The sequence below is a fragment of the Microchirus variegatus genome, assembly GCF_963457635.1.
Source record: "Microchirus variegatus genome assembly, chromosome: 2".
NCBI classification, from domain to species: Eukaryota; Metazoa; Chordata; class Actinopteri; order Pleuronectiformes; family Soleidae; genus Microchirus; species Microchirus variegatus.
This window is the reverse complement of record NC_139803.1, coordinates 14,475,267-14,493,839: the sequence shown is the minus strand read 5'-3', so window position 1 is coordinate 14,493,839 and position 18,573 is coordinate 14,475,267. Positions and strand designations below refer to the sequence as shown.

Below are 18,573 nucleotides of genomic sequence, written 5' to 3'. Positions count from 1 at the left end.
ATTTTAGACACGATTCCAAAATGTTCCAGTCACTAATCTGTGGGGATTAAGAAGAAGAAATGCTCACAAGTGACAGAAAATATACTGAAGAAGGAAATTCTTATACTATATACACCATTTTCATCCTGGAATGGTTCAATTTCATTACAACGGTGTGTTTGCACGTTCCTTTCATCTAAAGGTGAGGATTAGAAATGCAAATTTACCTCGCGGTGTATGAAGAGGGGAGGGAAAGAGGTCGGATTATTGATGACAGGGTGGGAAAAAACCCAAACTGTTTCAGTTGTGTTTCACAAATAAAACATAAGAAGGCTTACGTTGACACGCAGAAGCCGAAGAGTGGCACATGCACTGTGACTTTGTGTTGAGCTCATGTGCTTTCTATCTCTGCCAGGCATGCAGGAAGAGAGTGTCAGTGGAGATGATAAGGTTTGATTAAACACACACACACACACACACACACACACACACACACACACACACACAGAGGAGGGGAAGGAGGAGGAGGAGGTCCGGTGCTAGTTTGGCAGCTGTTGAGTTATTTAACCTAAAGCAAACAAGTCAATTCCACAAATGTCCCAGTGATAAGTCCCATCACTGCTTTGGCATGTGACCGTGAAACAAGAGAGAGTGAGAGATGATGAAGCTCAGTGGAAGAGGCAGTGATGAGGAAGATGATTGAAGAGAGAGTGAACCTGTGCACAGAGAGAGAGAGAGAACGAGAAACAGAGAGAGAGAGAAAGAGGGAGGGAGGGAGAGCACTGTGGGAAGGAGGAAGTCCAACACCTCAGGACTTCTCATGAAGCGTCACTTATGAGAGGAGGCAGAGGGACCCTCCTCGCCAGTCGTGAGGAACGACACAGAGGCGAAACCAGGACGAGCGTATATATAGAGGAAGTGGAGTTTATATGAAAGTGGGGTGAAAAGAAAAGAAAAAAGAGGGAGAGAGAGAGTGAGAGAGAGCGACCCTCCTCTCCTCTGCGGGTCAAATGATGAAGATGAAGAACCACATCACCAATGCCATCTCTGACTTCTTCTTTGAGTACGAGACCCCGCGCCAGGTATTGGTCAGGAACAGGAGGGTGGGAGTGGTGTGCCGTATCATCCAGCTGGGAGTCCTGGCGTATATTATTGGGTAATTCTACTTCTTCTTTTTTTCTATTTTTACTTTGTTATGATGTGTTTAATTTGCTTGGGGAGGTCTGACACAGGATTGACCTCTCAGCGTGACCCCGTTCAATGACCCTGTAATTCCTTTTGCTGGCTTGTGTTGCCGACAGGGACTTTTTAAACTGAAGGCGTCTTATTTGACTTTGAGTGATTGGACATTTTTACAGTAACTTGCCTGTGCTGGAATCACACAAAGAGTTGAATAAAAGGAAGTACGAGAGCGTGATCCCGGGGACGGATTCTTATTATTTTCTGCCCTTCTCTCAAGTCGGGACAAAATTGCAGCATGCTTGTTGACTTACGCATTCTGAGCCACTTGCTCGGACATGTCGGAGTGTTTCCCTGTTGGAAGAGGACAGAGAGTCTGCTTAGAATTTATCTCACTTCATAGCACAGCATCTCATCTGTCAGTTTTTGTTAAGGTTAGATCAGTCAGGCGAAATGTGTGTGTGTCTGTGTGTGTGTGTGTGTGTGTGTATTTGTTAAAGGTGCAGTAGAGTCAGCTGTGGTCAGGTTAAGGTTTTGGGTTGGGGGTTGGGGGGTGTAACACTTTGTTTGGACTGTCCACATGACCAGAAAGAAATGCAGAGTCAAAACAAAACTAGCTGTTTGTATCAGACTTGTTTTTGTTACCTCATTTGGACATTTTTTTTTCCTTTTCTGTTTTTTTTTGGTAGTAGGCTAAAAGTTAGGATTAAGGGTTAGGGTTCGGGTTCGGCATTAACTGCATAAACAGAAGTCAGTGTATATTCCTAAATTTCTAAAGTCTCTGTGTGTTTGTGTGCGTTTGTACACATGTGCATGTACAATACACATACAAATAAAAGTGCAAAGTAGAACCATATAAGGTTCTTCGGCTTGTCCTCATAGGAAAAAGAGTTTCAGGTGGAACCTCAAAGGTTCCACCTGAAACCCTTTTAAAACCCTTTATTCAAGGAAAGGGGTTTTAAAGGGTTCTCTGGATCAAAATGATTCTTACTGGAACCATTAGTGTTACCAAGAACCCTTGAAAAACCCTTTCTTTGAAAAAATGGTTTTTCAGAAGCAAATGGTTCCAGGTAGAACCTCAGCCCTTGTAGAAGAACCCTTTTGGAACCCTTATTTCTAAGAGTGTAGGGTGAAGAATTTGGCCAAATATCTAATCATGGTTTGGTTCAGTGTTTGCTTTGTTATACATTAGATGAAAAATATTAAAACATTTCCACATAAGTGTCTTAAAATACTCATCATTACATAGAACAGACAACAATTAATATATATATACATGAATAAATCAATTTCAAGCTTTACGATCCGTTAACTGTGATTTCACTTTAAAAGTAATGAGTTATTCAGCTCTGGTAAATCACCATTTCTGCTCCAGAAGGACCAGTCGCTCTCATGGGCACCAAAGGCCACTAATGAGGCAGGACCTTTTTTTTACTGATAGCAAATTTGTGGTATTCTCCATGGAACCTGTGTTCCTGCACTTACTTCTCTGCACTTAACATAATGACACGACATGCTAATGGTGGCGTCTCTAAGCTCCGGTCTGCATGCACGTCTTAGGGCCCAGACTTGTTGTACTTATGGCAGGACATAAACATTCTCCCTTTCGAGGCCCTGGGCATTGAGCAATCACATCATGTGATGGTCATGGAAAACCCCAAAGACCACAATCCCCTCTGTTCTTTGAATGACTTAGTGTTGCTGCTAAGATGGGTCCTGTGGCCAGTTTAAGAACAGCGTTACGGTTGGGGATAAGGTTTGTGGTGAAGCTGTCCAAATGAATGGAGGTCAATACAGAGTCTGAACGGTTAACAATCAGGTATACTAAAGTTCAAAAGTTTGGGGTCACCTATACTATTTTTGTTGTGTTTTCCATTCATCAAAAGAGTTGCAAAATGAATAGAAAATATAGTCAAGACATTGAGTAAATTAGAAATAATGATTTCAAAACTGTTTTCACCTGTGCTAACATAAAAAAGGGGTTTTCAAGGGTTTTCTAATCATCCAATAGCTTTCTAACGCGATTAGCAAACACAATGTTCCATTAGAACACTGGAAATGGTCTATACACCTATGTATATATTCCATTAAAAAACAGACGTTTGCAGCTAGAATAGTCGTTTACCACATTAACAATATATAGAGTGAATTTATGATTCATTTCATGTTATATTCATTGGGGAAAAAAAGTGCTTTTCCTTCAGAAATAAGGGCATTTCTAAGTGACCCCAAACTTTTGAACAGTAGTGTGGACTGTTGTTAATGTCATCAAAATGGTTCCAGGACATCAAATTGACCCCATGAATATAATACATGTTACTATCTTTCATAATAGGCATTGTTTTTCTTTCCAAATGTTACAAACAATAAAAAATCTGTGCTTAGAAATAAGTGAGGTTGTATATGGTGATAAAGTTTATAGCAAAGGGTTTTAACAAAGAAACCTAAAATACCCGACACATTTTAATTATAAAAATTTAATTTCCGGGGTCAAATTGACCACAAGGATAAAAGCTGTTGGTAAATTTGAGGAGAACTGGAGGGTCATGGCAGGACTTTATCAACTTATTGACATTAATTGTGTTGTTCTTTTAAATAGAAAAAAGACTTTAGGGGTAGGAAAAGTTGTTATGTCCACAATTTACTTGTGGTAAAAAATTGTTATATCATTTAAAGTATAGTATAAATAGTTAACATTATTAGGTTAGGGCTATTTACTTTTTTTTCTGATTAGAGATAGGTATTGTGATGTGTTGGGAGAATGAGGGTTCAAATTGGTTTGGTCTCACTTTTTTTAATGTTTTTATGGTTATATTTTATAATTATTTGGCTTAAATACGAAATATGATGAGGGTAAAAATAATAGTAACTTAGTGTTAGGGTTAGGCATACATGAGAGGGTTAAGACAGGGAAAGATAAGACTTTTAACCCTAGAACCCTATCGCTCAAATTCAAACCACCATCACTAACGCTGGGTGATTTTTACCCGAGATAATGAATACACTTGTCATCAAAATATATCAAAACATGACAATACATGACAAATTTGAGTAATGTCTACCAATGAAAGAAAAGCATCATGAGGGGACCATATAAAAATGCTCCAAAAATGACTGGAAAATTAGGAATTTGGGAAAAAAAAAATTCAAAATAATAATAATAATAATGAAGATGAAAATGGAAGTCAATAAGAGTCCTTGGCCCTCTCACTCTCTGTGTGTGTGTGTGTGTGTGTGTGTGTGTGTGTGTGTGTGTGTGTGTGTGTGTGTGTGTGTGTGTGTGTGTGTGTGTGTGTGTGTGTGTGTGTGTGTGTGTGTGTGTGCGTGTGTGTACACACACCTCTGAGCAGCAGAACCTGAGGTGCTGTGTGTGATGAACGCGCTGAGGCATATGCTAACACAGATCACAATCAACCGCTGCCCAATTCACTGCCCGAACAGCAGAGCGACGTGTTACACTCCGCCAGTGGTTCTAAACCGTGACCATATATGTGACAGAGAAAGACACATTTATCAACATATTTTTCTTGCTAATGGCAAGGTTTTCTCTCTCTTTCAGTATTTGTTTTGTTTTGTTTTTTTAAAAAAAAGAAAAAAACAGGAAACAGGGTGCAGATTTAATCTGATTTGAAGTGGCACGTTGTTGTTTTTTTGTCTTTGTGGCTCCTATTTTGTCTCCTATCGAGTCAGAAAACTTTCATTACGATCACAAGTTTAATGTCAAAAACTTCAGATGGTGTGAAATGTGAAATGTTTAGAGGTCTGATAAACAAAGAGAGAGAGAGCAAAGGGAAACAGCTGCAGGGTGTTTTCAAAAATGTTTACATTCTGTTGGTTTTAACCCTCAGAACATAGCTTTTAGCCTTGTTCCATTACTGTGTTTAAACATACAGTATATACAGAGTGTACTATATAGAGCTTTCAGCACAACCTATAGACAATAGATCGGATGAAATAATAATAATAATTTGAGCAAAAAGTACTCAAAATGTTTAAAATCGGATTCAATTAGTGAAATTTGAGACTTCTGCACAATTATTGCTCCTTTGCATCACTACTTTAAAAAAAACAAAACACCCACAGTCCTCCCCTGCGCACCCTCGTCACCTGCCTTTTACAGCCATCTTGGCCCAGTGATGGACATGAAAGGAGATGTGATTATAAAGCTGTCCACATTCACTTCCTCAGGATTTAAGCAGCAGGTAGACAGGCTGCAGCAGCAGCAGCAGTCAACCAGTGACTCACTGATCGCCTTGTCACTAATTCTACTTTTACATTTTAACTGCAGGCTTGTCACTTCTTATTTACTTTGTAATTTTTTCGTGTGCTTCATGAAATTTAAATCAAGCAAAACAAGAGAAAACAGCTGCTACTGCTTATGGTTGTAATCACAGATTGGGAGCAACACACACTAAGTAGTGCTTTGTATCTTATTAAAAACACACATTTTATATATGACATAAATCTCAACACTAAAGCAAATACTCATTTAGAAAACCATAACGCCTGTTCTTTTAATTAAGTCCTCAACTGTTTGCATTTCACCCCCGTTTCAATTTGTTTTTACAAAAACGAGCACTAATCTCCGTGCCACAGAGTGGCTGAAAGAGAAAAAGCCTCGCGCACATGAAGCAGCCTGCACCGTGCCTCGCCTCTCTCCTTCTGTCGGCCCAGATACGAATCTCACTCACACTGCTGTTTTTTTTAAAAGATCCTTCCATTATTTCATGCTGGTGGTTTCTCTTTTTTTTAATTCCATTAATGTGCTTTTCTCTTTCTCCCCTCCTCCTCCACTTCTCCTACAGTCTCAGCACCGACTTACATAATTTGATCGCTTTCCCTGATAGCACCGACTGGCGTTTAATTCATTATGCATCTTATTTCTCTGTGCAAGATGTTTCAAAGATGTTCGTCTGTTGCTCTGCTGTTGCTTTCATTGTGCACAGACAATAGGCTTTCTGCCCAGGGATGATTGCTTTTCACACTTCATTTAAACATAAATGTGTGTGTGTGAATAGCAGATGTCACTCATAATATGAGTGACATCTGCTATACTGTGGCTGTCCAGGTATATTATACCTGGACAGCCACACACACAGAGACACTGAAAATAAAAGGTGGTTTCTGCTTGATGCGCGTCCTTTAATGTCCAAGCACTTGCTCTTAATTTAGCTCTCGAGACAATAGTGCACTAACTCGCCACAACAGAAATGGAATATTTAGTGCATGCTCAAGTCTAACAGACAGCTTCGCTCGATTAGTCAGTATCGTCAGTGTCGTGTGGATCTTGTGTGGCCTGTTGACTTTCCCACGCCGTGCATAGGGAGGGATTTGTTTTTTGCGTGAAGACAGACGGAGGCGAGAGCAACGCTGTGTTGGTGAAGCGAGATGACAGGTTGGCGCGTGACGAGTTTATCTTAAATATTTAAAGGCCTACGTTGGGACAGGTGGGGCAAACTAAATCCACAGTTTCTACATACAACCAGCTGGGGTTGTTCTATGGTCATTTTTTCATTGTCCCGATCAAATAAACATAGTCATGATATAGGGATTCTGTGTTATTGAAGCAGCTTCTAAGACACCAACTTTACTTTCTCCATGTGCAACATCTTAACAGACACGTTTGGGCAAGCACTCGTTACATCGTGGCGATCACGCGACAGTTGCCGCTATCGGAAGAATTCCAATATCGGTTTCTGAATGCTAAGAAGTTGCATTTCAAAGCCAATATATGGCTATTGCCGTAATTTCACTGACATCAGCCACACACGGCAGAAAACTTTTTTCCAAAAATGCCTTGAAGACGGCGCTTTCGGGGTGATGAAACCAACGCGTTTGAGCTCAACGGAGCATGTTGATGCACGGATCATGTGGTGACTTTTTTGATTGGAAATATTCGTTTTTTTCTCAATAAAAGTCACTTTTATTGTTTTGACCTGACTTTTTAAGTTCAAAGTGTTCTGGAAAAACGGCCAAAAGCACTTGGTCACAGGACATTTTCTGGCCCTTTTATGGGTGTAATAAGCAAAAAAAAAAGAGGCCAGGCAGACATGGTTTACTGCACAACTGTGATCACTTTTTTGAAATTGGTGAGATGTTTTCTTTTTCCTTTTTGGGGGGCAAAATGTCACAGACAGTCACTGTCACACACACACATATATATATATATCACTGTGAGGTGTCCTGGCGGGATGTGGAGTGGCTGTGCAGAATGTCAGCATCGCACGTATGCACGTCCTTGCCTGTGGGTTCAGATGTTTGACTGTGGGCTTGAGTGGGCGTCTGAGGTGCTGACAGGAGACTGACTCTCTATGTCGCCTGCAGGTGGGTTTTCATCTACGAGAAAGGCTACCAGTCCACAGACACGGCGATAAGCTCCGTCTTCACCAAAATGAAAGGCGTGGGCTACACCAGCGTGAACGGGACCGAGAGAGTCTGGGACGTGGCCGACTACGTCTTCCCCCCGCAGGTTGGTGACAGGTTAGCTAAAGCCTTTCGTGCATGCACAAAGTGCTTGTCTTTGCACCAGGTTTGAACCCTTAATGGCAAATTCAATTTCTCACCCTTTTCCTAAGACAGAATACCAGGTCCTTTTGTGTATTGTGTATTGTATATTGTGTAATTAGGATGTCTAGACTGAACTAGCACCTTCCTACAACATCCTCAGGGAGTTGGCTCCCCGATACCTACAGTAGACACAGAGGTGTGAAAACACAGCCTGGAAAGGCAGACTCCCTTTCTATTGGAGGAATGTGAAAGGGGAGTTGCTCAGGTATATGGAGGGCCCACTATGCTCTGGGTCTAAAACCTTGTCGGCCAGCAGAAGTTTCTCAATTTCATTCACAGGTCAAAGCAGCTTTAGTCAGCAGCTCGCTGTTAATACATTAAGCGCCATTTTGTGTCTTTGCACCATTCATTAACTTTAAATAATTCATTGTTAAAGCTGGCAGAGGCTAAATTCAGTCTACTGACGAGTCCAACATTGTCTTCTTCGTCTTCTGTGCACTGGCTTCTACTTTAATTTCCAGGTCAAAGCCCAGATGGGCGGGAACTGTGGCACATGCACAGAGCACGTAGTTATTTAAAGGGCAGTTTCACCCATTTTTATAGAATAAACTTAAAACCATGATGATGATTCTGTGTTTGTTTAATTCGACCACTTTTTTATTTACTTTTTTACTCAGTATTTAATATTGTATTTTCATATTGTTTTATAGTTTATTGTTTAATTTAGTTAATAAAGTATGTAATTTATATTTCTCTTTTTTTTTAATTGTATTTTTGGCACCAAATTCACCATTCTGATTCTTAAATACAGTAAGAGCAGTGTAGGGTAACATTTTGGTCAATGTTATTTATTTATTTTTTTCAGTCCCGTTATCTTAGATCCACTGTCTGATGATCAAATAACAAATCTATCTCTGGAAATTAGTAAAAAACTGTAATATATTTTTGGGGAAAGTGCAGATAATGCAGATTTAGCGCAGTTTCAGTCAGACAAACGTCCTAACGCGTGTTGACTGACGCTGTGCTGTTGATTTATATTAAATCTGAGTCAGAGGTAAATGACTGTCAGACTGACTTAACATCAGACAAACTCAGACAATCATGTAGAATTGTCTGTGTCCCCGATGAACGCTGGTCAAATTGTGACTACAAAGTCTTCTCGTGCACCTAAAGCATCCGTGTTGGCTTGATTTGCAGCCAGTTCCAACAAGTGACGCAACGTTGGAGCGCACACACATACACACACACACATACAGGTCGACGCCTGATGATACGGCAGGCTTTGTCAACATTAGCGCATCCTTCCCAAAAGTCGTTTCATGGATCCTGTAACGATCTGAGCAAACAAGCCTCCTTTAGAAACACTGTGGTCAAATGTCTTAAAGGGCCGTGTTTACCTGTAAAGTACTGTCATGTTTGAAATACAATGAATAATACTCGACGAAGGCTGCCATGTTTGCTTAGGGGTGTGGGCCTTCTTTCACGCAGAATGGCTTTGGCACAAGGTTCGGTTTGAATCCGTCACATCAGACGAGAATTGCACTTTGATGAGGTAAATATCAGTCAGCGATTCAACTTTGTTCTGAGAATTCATCCCGTTTTCTGCGAGAATGACGCAGAAAATTAGCATCAAAGGTGTCACGGGAAAACAATTAAAGGTGCCATATGTAAGAATGTGGCCAAAAACGAGGTCTTTTAGGTTTCGTTTTCTGACAAAACTGGCAACCCGTGATTGCTCGGCAGATGAGACTCTACTGACAATGATTGGTAGACAGCTGTAGGTGGCGCCACATGCCAAAACATAATTTCAAAACATAAACATGATCTGCAGTCTGCAAAATATATATTTTTTAATGCAAATATTTTGGCTGTACTGTTGTTGTTGTTGAGTTCAGTTTGTTATATGAACATTATTCCTGAGTCTCTGTGACTTTGTGATATTAGGAGGATTTTATGGCCAGTTGCTTTAGATTTATTACATAATGCACCTTTAAGTAAAATTCATGAGAACCCTACACTGTAAAATATATGACTTTACAGTCTCAGTCATTCCTGTGAAGGTGCTTCACTTTTACAGTGAATTAGTGGGTCCAAATATTTTACTTTCACAGTAAGTTACTGAATCATTGTGTAGTAAATTCCTGCAACTTCACAGTTGTGTCATAAAACTGTGGCGTATCAGTATATTGTCTTTATAAATTCTGAATGTACTGCTACTTTACAGTAGGAATATCATTACTGTGATTCAACAGTAGTTTTACCACTACATTTAAAAATAATCACAATAGATTTTTCTGTCATAGCCGTACACCTGCAATCATTTCAAAATAAAATTAGCAAACCATCACTGTTGCTTCAAAGCTTAACTCATCTTCGCACGACACCTTGCTTTCATGCTTGTCTGCTGAGCCAAAAGTATTGTGGCTGGATGTTAATATTTGTCACCGCCAGTTTTAATTATCTTTTTTACGACCCTGAGACCTTCTTTAAGAATCACACGAGCATGAAAGAGTCACAAACACAAGCTCACTCACCCTGAAAGGCGCCGCCCTGCACCACACCTGGAAGTCATCAGACAACCAAGAAGCGACATCAGCTGTGACAAACGATCAGCTCCTAAAAAAAAGATAGATTTAAATATGTTCTTAACCCTTTAAGGTACGCAACAAGGAAAAAAAGCAAAGAAAAAATTATTTCTTTGCATTTTTTATTATTTTATTTTATTTATGACAATCAATATGCTATGCTTATATATGCTTATTTGTTTTTTTTTTTTTAAAGTAGACCCTACAGTATTTCATATACCATAATTGCAGTGTGTGAAGTGTATAATTATAAACATTTAAATGGACACCAATGTTTAAAAAGTTTCACCACACATACATGGTAATGTATGTGTCAAAAAAAAATGGAATTTGAACCAAAGGTAGAAACATCAGCTTTAAAAGAACATGAAAAACCACCTTATTTTAAATATCTAATACAGCAAAAGTACATTATAGAGAAAACACCTCATTTTTATTATGCGATTATATCGCATATAGCAACTACGTCAATGTGTCATTTCGTGGCGTAAGAATCATTTAGAAAATGTTAACACGTTCTTTCTTGACTTCCTCACTCTCAGGGCGACTCGTCTTTTGTGGTGATGACAAACTACATCATAACCGAGGGTCAGAGTATGGGAAAGTGTCCCGAGGTATGTAAAAAAAACAAAACACTTTTATTCTCATTTCTCTTTCTTGCATGCTCTATCACTGCCTCTGTTTTTCTACCCAGTTCCCTGAAATATTTACACTTCCATAAATAGTCAAACAAAACGGAAACTGCGACTCATTCCAAGACTGTTTGTGTAATTGGGTAATTGTGTCTCAAATCGCTGAAAAAAAATCTTCTGAAACATAATGGTTTCAAGATGACCGACTGGTGGGTTCTCTCTATATATATAGATATAGATATCTCTATATCTATATCTATATTTGCTGCAATATGTAAAATAAACGCTGAATCTATTATTTTCTCACTGTTACTTGTGCATAAAAAGGTTATGTTTCCTTCATTCTCCTCACTGCTGTATTCACATTCTCTTGTTTTTTACGACAGCTGAAAGGCAAACACAACTGCAGCACGGATGCCGACTGTGAAGGAGGGAGTTTCAAACGTACGGGACATGGTAAATCCTGACGGCCCGACAGTGTGTGACCTCAGCTGTCCTCACTGAGTAACCGTCTGTCTGCCTGTGGCCAAACTCCGTTCTCAGACCTCTGGCTTTCCAAAGTGTTTTGTTTTGCTTTGCTCGAAAAGCCCGTCTCGAAGGCGGCGATGAGGGAGGCAGAGGTGCATGTCGGGTTGTGGAGCAGTGTAGTGTTTGCAGAATGGGTTGTGTCTCACTGAGGAGCGCTTTATCACGGGCTCAGACACAGTATAAACTGAGACGCACTTGCTCGCATCACTGCCGAGGTAAATGTTTGTCTAACGCGGACAGAAAACTGATTCAGAACAACAACCTGAGTCTTAGCAACCAAATTTGTTGATCACTAAAGTATATAATAGCTGCAGTGCATCACTTTTAAATATAAATAAAAGGCTTTGGCATTCACTAAACGCAGATGTCAGCTTCACACACCGCTCTCTCTGTGCTTCTCAGTATAGCAGTGTTTAGATCTTGTGACATTCAAGAACTGATTTGTTTTATATCAAGTCAGAGGCAGTAGCAGCAACATTGTGCTACACGCTTAGAAATAAAAGTGCTAAGTAGAACCATATCATGTTCTTCGGCTTGTCCTCATAGGAGAACTCTTTTTGGCTCCACGTACAACTTTTTTTATAAAGGTTCTACCTGGAACCCTTTTGGAGGGTTCCAGCAAGAACCCTTTTAAAACCCTTTATTCATGAAAGGGGTTTTAAATGAGTTCTCTGGATCAAAATGGTTCTTACTGGAATCATTAGTGTTACCAAGAACCCTTGAAAACCTTTTTCGGGAAAGGGTTACTCAGAAGCAAATGGTTCCAGTTAGAACCTCAGTCCATATAGAAGGACCCTTTTGGAACCCTTATTTCTCAGAGTGTACAAGGGCTGAGGTTCGACCTGGAACCATTTGCTTCTGAAAAACCCTTTCCTGAATAAAGGGTTTAAAGGGTTCTTGGTGGAACCCTCCAAAATCCCTTTATTCATGAAAGGGATTTTAAAGGGTTCTCTGGATCAAAATGGTTCTTATTGGAACCATTAGTGTTACCCTTTAGTGAAAAACCCTTTCTTCGGGGAAAAGGTTTTTCAGACACAAATGGTTCCAGGTAGAACCTCAGCCCTTGTAGAATCCTTTTGGAACCCTTATTTGTAAAAGTGTAGGAGTGTGACTGAAAATGCGTGAAAAAGTGACCGCGAAAACACTCAGAAGTAAATTCTTCTGCTCCAAGAAATCAAGTCGACTCACACAAACGCTCCCTCTGCGAGTTAAGATGAAAGACGCAGCAGATATGGATTAAAAGAAGACCTTTATTAATCTCCAAAAGGCAATAGAGTTCCTATAATCCGCCGACGACATGTTCACGACAAGACAAAACACTGCAGCTTTCATTAAAACACTGCCTTAAACAAGCAGACACAAGCTCATGACTGCAGGACCTGTGACTACAGACGTCTAATTAACTCAGGTGAATATGAGCTGAGAGAAAATACAAGCAAACAGCTGTTAAATCAAATAACCATTCATATAACAGCTTGTCTAAACATATACAGTATTGATGTTGGACTTCAAAGAGCACTTACATACATTTATTGTCCTCACATTTATTGTCCCAGGGTTAAATCGTGTGATGTTCAAGTTCTTTGTGTCCCACATCACCTTCAATAAGACCAGTGTTGGCTGAAGCCTCAGATCTGTCTGTTACAGACCAGTCAAACAGACCTTTAGGTGCCAGTGACTCTCTTTAGAAGCAAAGAACCGTCTCTGCGCTTATAGGCAAGCAAACACGATCGGGCCAATGACGGAGAGCGGTCTGTAAACTCATGCTTCACATGATGAGAGCGACTGATAGCAGCAAAACTATCCACATGGGGAGAAATGAAATGTCAGGTATCGGGACAAAGATAAAGGAAACGGCTATTTCAGCATTTGCTCCACCACTCTGATATCTTGCTTTCTGCTCGTCATGCGTATTTCAGATAAGATGGGAGCGGGAAATGTTGAGATTTTCTTCACTGTTAAAGCCTCTTTTTTTTTGTCCCGCTTGAAACAAAAATGTCTGCTCTGACTATTTTATTTTGTCCCATCGATGAACTCACGTATATTTTCCGTTTCAAGGGGAAATGACGGGAATCTGCGTGAACAGCACGAAGACCTGCGAGGTGTTGGCTTGGTGTCCCATAGAGAACGATCACGTCATACCGTAGTACGTGGCAACGCTCGAGTGTTCGTTCTACAATCTAAAAGTGCATGTGATGATCGATTTTCTCTTCTCCTTCCTAGCCCTCCGATGTTGATGTCTGCGGAGAACTCCACTCTGTTCATCAAAAATTCGGTCACTTTCCCCCTATTTGGCGTCACAAGGTGATTATTTTGACACTGTTGTGGTCAAATCTCTATAAATAAATAGCCAGGTTTGGGTATATGTTGCCAATGCTGATGCTGTGGATGATAATTGAAGGATAAACAAAGGAAAAATCCTTTTGCATATTTAACCCTTGGTAAATTGCTGTGGGAATAACACACAACTCCTTATATGGACGTCCTGGGGGTGTGTGTTTATAGGTCACATATTCAGGCTTTAAAATGTTTTATTTTTTTTGTCTTCTTATGTGCTGTTGAGTCAAAGTTATGGTTCATTTTATATCACATTTTAAGCAGTGATATAAAGCGATAATTGCGCGGAAGTCACAGAATTTGGCTCGTTTTTGTTCAGAAAAAGTGAACTTTGAAGTGCAACATATTTCCAAATTTCACCAATCCAGTCCGATTTTAAACATTTTGAGTACTTTTCGCTACAGTTGGTGGAAATGGAAACAAAATCTCATCAACTTGCGTATGTTGTGCTGGAATGAAGGATATAAGACACTCTATATTGCACAGCCTCTGTATATATGGTACATTTTAATATAGTAATGGAAAAAAGCAGTAGAAATGCTCTCAGGGTTAATTTTGAACATTTGTTTGTGTTTTTTAGGAGTAACCTCGTGGAAGGTATTGATGCATCATACATCAGCAAATGTCTTTACCATCCAGAGAAAGCTCCTCTGTGTCCAATATTCAAACTGGGAGACATCGTGAAACTCTCTGGCTTTAACTTTGAAACTATTGCCCAAGTGGTAAGTTTGCTGCACGAGAACCGTTCTATTATAGCTGTACTTTTTGATTTCTCATGTAGTAATAGAGGCCTGTGTGTTGACAGGGAGGGGCCATCGGCATTGAGATCGACTGGACGTGTAACTTTGACGTGAGCGAGAAACATTGCAAGCCACAGTACAACTTCCACGGTCTCTATGGAAACCCTGACGAGACGGACAAGGCCAGAGCATCGGTGGGCTACAACTTCAGGTGTGTAAGTTCGCTCGAGTGATCTCAAGGTCAAGGGTGGAGGAGGATCTATGGTAGAGCCTTTAGTGTTTCTGTATGCTTGTTAAGGCAGGGCTGCTGTGAGGGGTAATCAGTTGGTAGAAATCATCAATCTTACCACTAGATGGTGCTATATCCTACAAAAAGGGCTGTGGAACCAGTGGGTTTTGAGTCTGGATTTGCAGTCAGAGTTGTCACTTTTGCCTCACAGCAAGGAGGTGCTGGGTTAGATTCTGGGACCTTTATGTGTGGGGTTTGCATGTTTCTTCCCTTGTCTGTGTGGGTTTCCTCCAAGGCTCTCTGGTTTCCTCCCACCATCAAAAACACGTTAGAATGTCAGACACATTTGGTTAGGTCGGTCCCTTGCGGCGGCGCGCTCAGTGAGCCACAGCGGTTCTGATCAACCCAACCCCATCTGACCTTGAACTTTTGTTGTGCAATTTCTGTTGTATAATGACAATAAATGACCTTGATGATGATGATGATGATATTCAGTCCAGGATGAAGCGGAATCTTTTGCTCTGTGTGCAGAGTGCGATGCAGAGTTCAGATCTTCAGGATGTACAGTTTGTAAATCAGTACAGACGGATGTTGCCGTGGAGCTTGCCTTTGCTTCGCGGTCCAGGCTTGAGGTTGTCACACACATCAGCTGGTTCCACATTTGAAGGTCCAAGAAACGCGTTCAGATCCTCGTGTTTACTTTCCATGTCAGGAATCCTCTCTCCTTAAGGGCTGAAAGGGTCTTTGGACACTTATCCAGATGTCATAACAGCCTTCGAAGAGTTTGTTATATCACAGTGTTGCACCTTTTACATTTTGAAGTATCCACCCTCATATCAAACTGGTCAATAATCCATCCATCTACTGCTTTATCCTCCACCAGAGGGTCGTGGGGGGGTGATGTACCTATCTCAGCTGGGTGATAGGCAGGGCACACCCTGGACAGTTGGCCAGTCCAACACAGGGTCACATTCACACCTACGGTCAATTTAGACCGACCAATTTACCTAAGCCCCACATGTGCATGTTTTTGGACTGTGGAAGGAAGTCAGAGAACCCGGAGAAAACCCACATACACACGGGGAGAACATGCAAACTCCATGCAGGAAGGCCCTTGTTCCAACCGGGGCTCGAACCCGGGTCTTCTTGGGCTAACCACTACGCCAACCGCGTGGCCGGTCAATAATCCTTTCAACAAAAATGGCTAATTAAGTGGCATTTGTTTTGTCATTTGTTGTATTGCTGGCCCGAGAGTAAACCGGATGATATCCTTTCATGTTATTGAAATCTGTGCTCGCTAAATTCAAAACTTACTGACTGTCTCAAACTGAGGTCTTGTGAAAGCATCAAGTTGGGGGGCAGAAAAGCATTAAAAAGAATACAAAGGCAGTTGTCTTTGATAATCCTCCAGTCAAATGTCCTGTACACAAGAATGAGTGACATCTAATGGTGAGACTGCAGACTGCAGTGGAGTAAACATGGAGTAAACGTCTGCTTCAAAAAGCAAAAACACTGGCTCTGACACTGGTTTGTCCATTTACGCAGGACAGTGGAAGATGGTAAGCAAGGCCCTTGCCTAAAACACATAAAAAAGGTTAATTATGACACCAACACGGCTGTTAGTGTAGCAGAAACAGTAAACAGTATATAACACTAGTCTTGTTTTTAACTTTTTGTTTATGTGAATTAATGTAATTAAATGTAATTTTGTGGGCTTTTAATACACACTGGTATAGGAAGACTTAGCTGACTAGCCGTGATAGGAAAATTTTAATAATGTAAATAGTGAAAGCGGACTTGTTGGTGGCTTTTACTTCCCTGAATTCTAAGATTAACGTCATTTTGACTTTTTTCTGCAAATCTTTTGACTTTAATCTCATAATTCAACACTGTTTTATGATTTATTTATTTTATTACGTGGCCCTAATACTATGAGGCGGTCATTTGTTTCTTTTTGTTGACTTCATGCACTCCTCATATTGCTCACGTCTGTTGAATGTGTACCGACTGCAGACACAGTCTCACAACAAAGCCACTTTATAATGTTTACTCGCCCTCAGGAAAAACGTGGCCTCAGAGCTTTGTCTCAAACTGTAGGCACAGTCATTATCAAGGTCATTATTTAGTCATTACCAGGCTATTATTTATATTATGATGATGGCCGTGCTAATTGGCCGCGCTAATTGGCCGCAGGGATGTTTACTATAAAATTACTTTCAATATGTCATCAGCATTATTATTTAGTCTAATAATAATATTGACTTAATTTATTCCTTTCCACTTGGATGATTCACACAGACGGGGGTGTCTTTGTGGAAAAGCACATCACCATACTGATCCATTTGTCTCAGGCAAGTGTGTAGTAAATATTAACGTTTTGTCTATATTTTCATATTTTAGGTACGCAAAGCATTATTTGGAGGACAAAATTGAGAAGAGGACCCTTCTCAAAGTGTTTGGGATCAGATTGGACATCATTGTCCAATCCCTGGTGAGTACAGAATTGAAATATTTGGATTTAAATATTGCAACTTAAAAGTTAAGGAAATTAAATCTGTCATTTGTTATTTACAGGCAAGGAAATTTGATATCATCCCAACACTGACTGCTATAGGCTCTGGAGTGGGCATTTTTGGAGTGGTATGATGTATTTTTTTACACTATATTGTCCAATATTATACACATAAACTAACATATATGTGCTCTTTCCAAACCCTTTTTCAGGCCACCGTGGTGTGTGACTTGGTGTTGCTCTATTTGCTGCCAAAAAGAGAATTTTACAAGAATATGAAATTCAAATATACAGATTCACATATACAGGTAATTCTTTTTTTTCGATTCCATTTCCTGTAATCAGTTTGAACACTGGGTGGCAGCAGAGAAGCGTTTCAAAATTACACTGCAGACTGCATAACACCCTGCATTATTATTTATCTGCACATTTTTGGATGCATTACAGTAGTGCCCTGTAAACCCCAAAAGCACAGGAGCAGTAAACTTTTACACATATATGACTTTATCGAGCACAGCTTGAACCATCTGCGCAGGCGGCTTGGCTTTACTCTAACTAAATCAAACGTCTTTTTATTTACAACAGAACTACTGCATTGATCAGTTCAAAGTGAGTGCATGTCAAAGTATAAACTCTATTCAATCACGATGACGAGTATTCTTTATCACGCTACCTGGGACTTTTATTTTATTTTTTTTTACAGGATCCTGATTCGGAGGCAGGCAGCATCGAGACAGATCTATCTCAAGTAAAACATTTACTACAGAAATCCTTTTATTAATTAAAGAATTAAAAACCCATTTGCTCTGTGATTGATCTATATTTGCTTTTTTTTGTTGCAGAAGTGACTGATGGGCAAACTTTCAAGCGAGTACGGCCCTGTTGTTGTTTTTCCAAGTACACTGCACTGGACTCATCACACACACACACACACTGTAAATGGACTGGGACTGAAAAGGACGACGTCAAACGACCTGATCTGTTTGTATACTGCCATCCTGAAAGAGACTCGAGACTTTTGCAACTGATGGCATAGCTCAGATGTTTTTTCGTTGTTTTTTTTTTGGGCGTAGCTTGGTTTGCTTTTTGCTGATGCACTGGGTGTAACCTGCACTCGACATCCGTCCAAGTGTGTGTGTGAAGACACTCAAACTCCCATGTACCTGCGTCAGCCATTACCTCCTTCACTGTCTTTGACACATGATGTGTGGACGCCCAAGAGTGATTCACCCACTGTGTGTGTGCGCCTCGTGATCCACTGTTGAACTGCAGTAAAAGATGTGTACACTGATGCCCCCCCCCCTCCCCTCTTCCCCTTCGCGCTTTTTCCTTTTTAGCCTCGTGG

The 18,573-nt window shown here is 40.4% G+C and overlaps 1 protein-coding gene across 1 annotated transcript; it reads left to right on the top strand.

Annotated features, from left to right (window-relative positions):
- Positions 1-989: 989 nt before the first annotated feature.
- On the top strand, positions 990-18,076 carry p2rx1 (purinergic receptor P2X, ligand-gated ion channel, 1; the record flags this gene model as incomplete). The annotated part of the gene is made up of 13 exons (XM_083910564.1): positions 990-1,135; positions 7,483-7,627; positions 10,793-10,864; positions 11,269-11,338; positions 13,469-13,556; positions 13,634-13,714; positions 14,328-14,469; positions 14,553-14,698; positions 17,117-17,207; positions 17,291-17,356; positions 17,441-17,536; positions 17,932-17,976; positions 18,071-18,076. 13 exons carry the CDS (start codon positions 990-992, stop codon positions 18,074-18,076), a joined length of 1,194 nt encoding a protein of 397 aa, XP_083766690.1.
- Between the last annotated feature and the right edge of the window lie 497 nt (positions 18,077-18,573).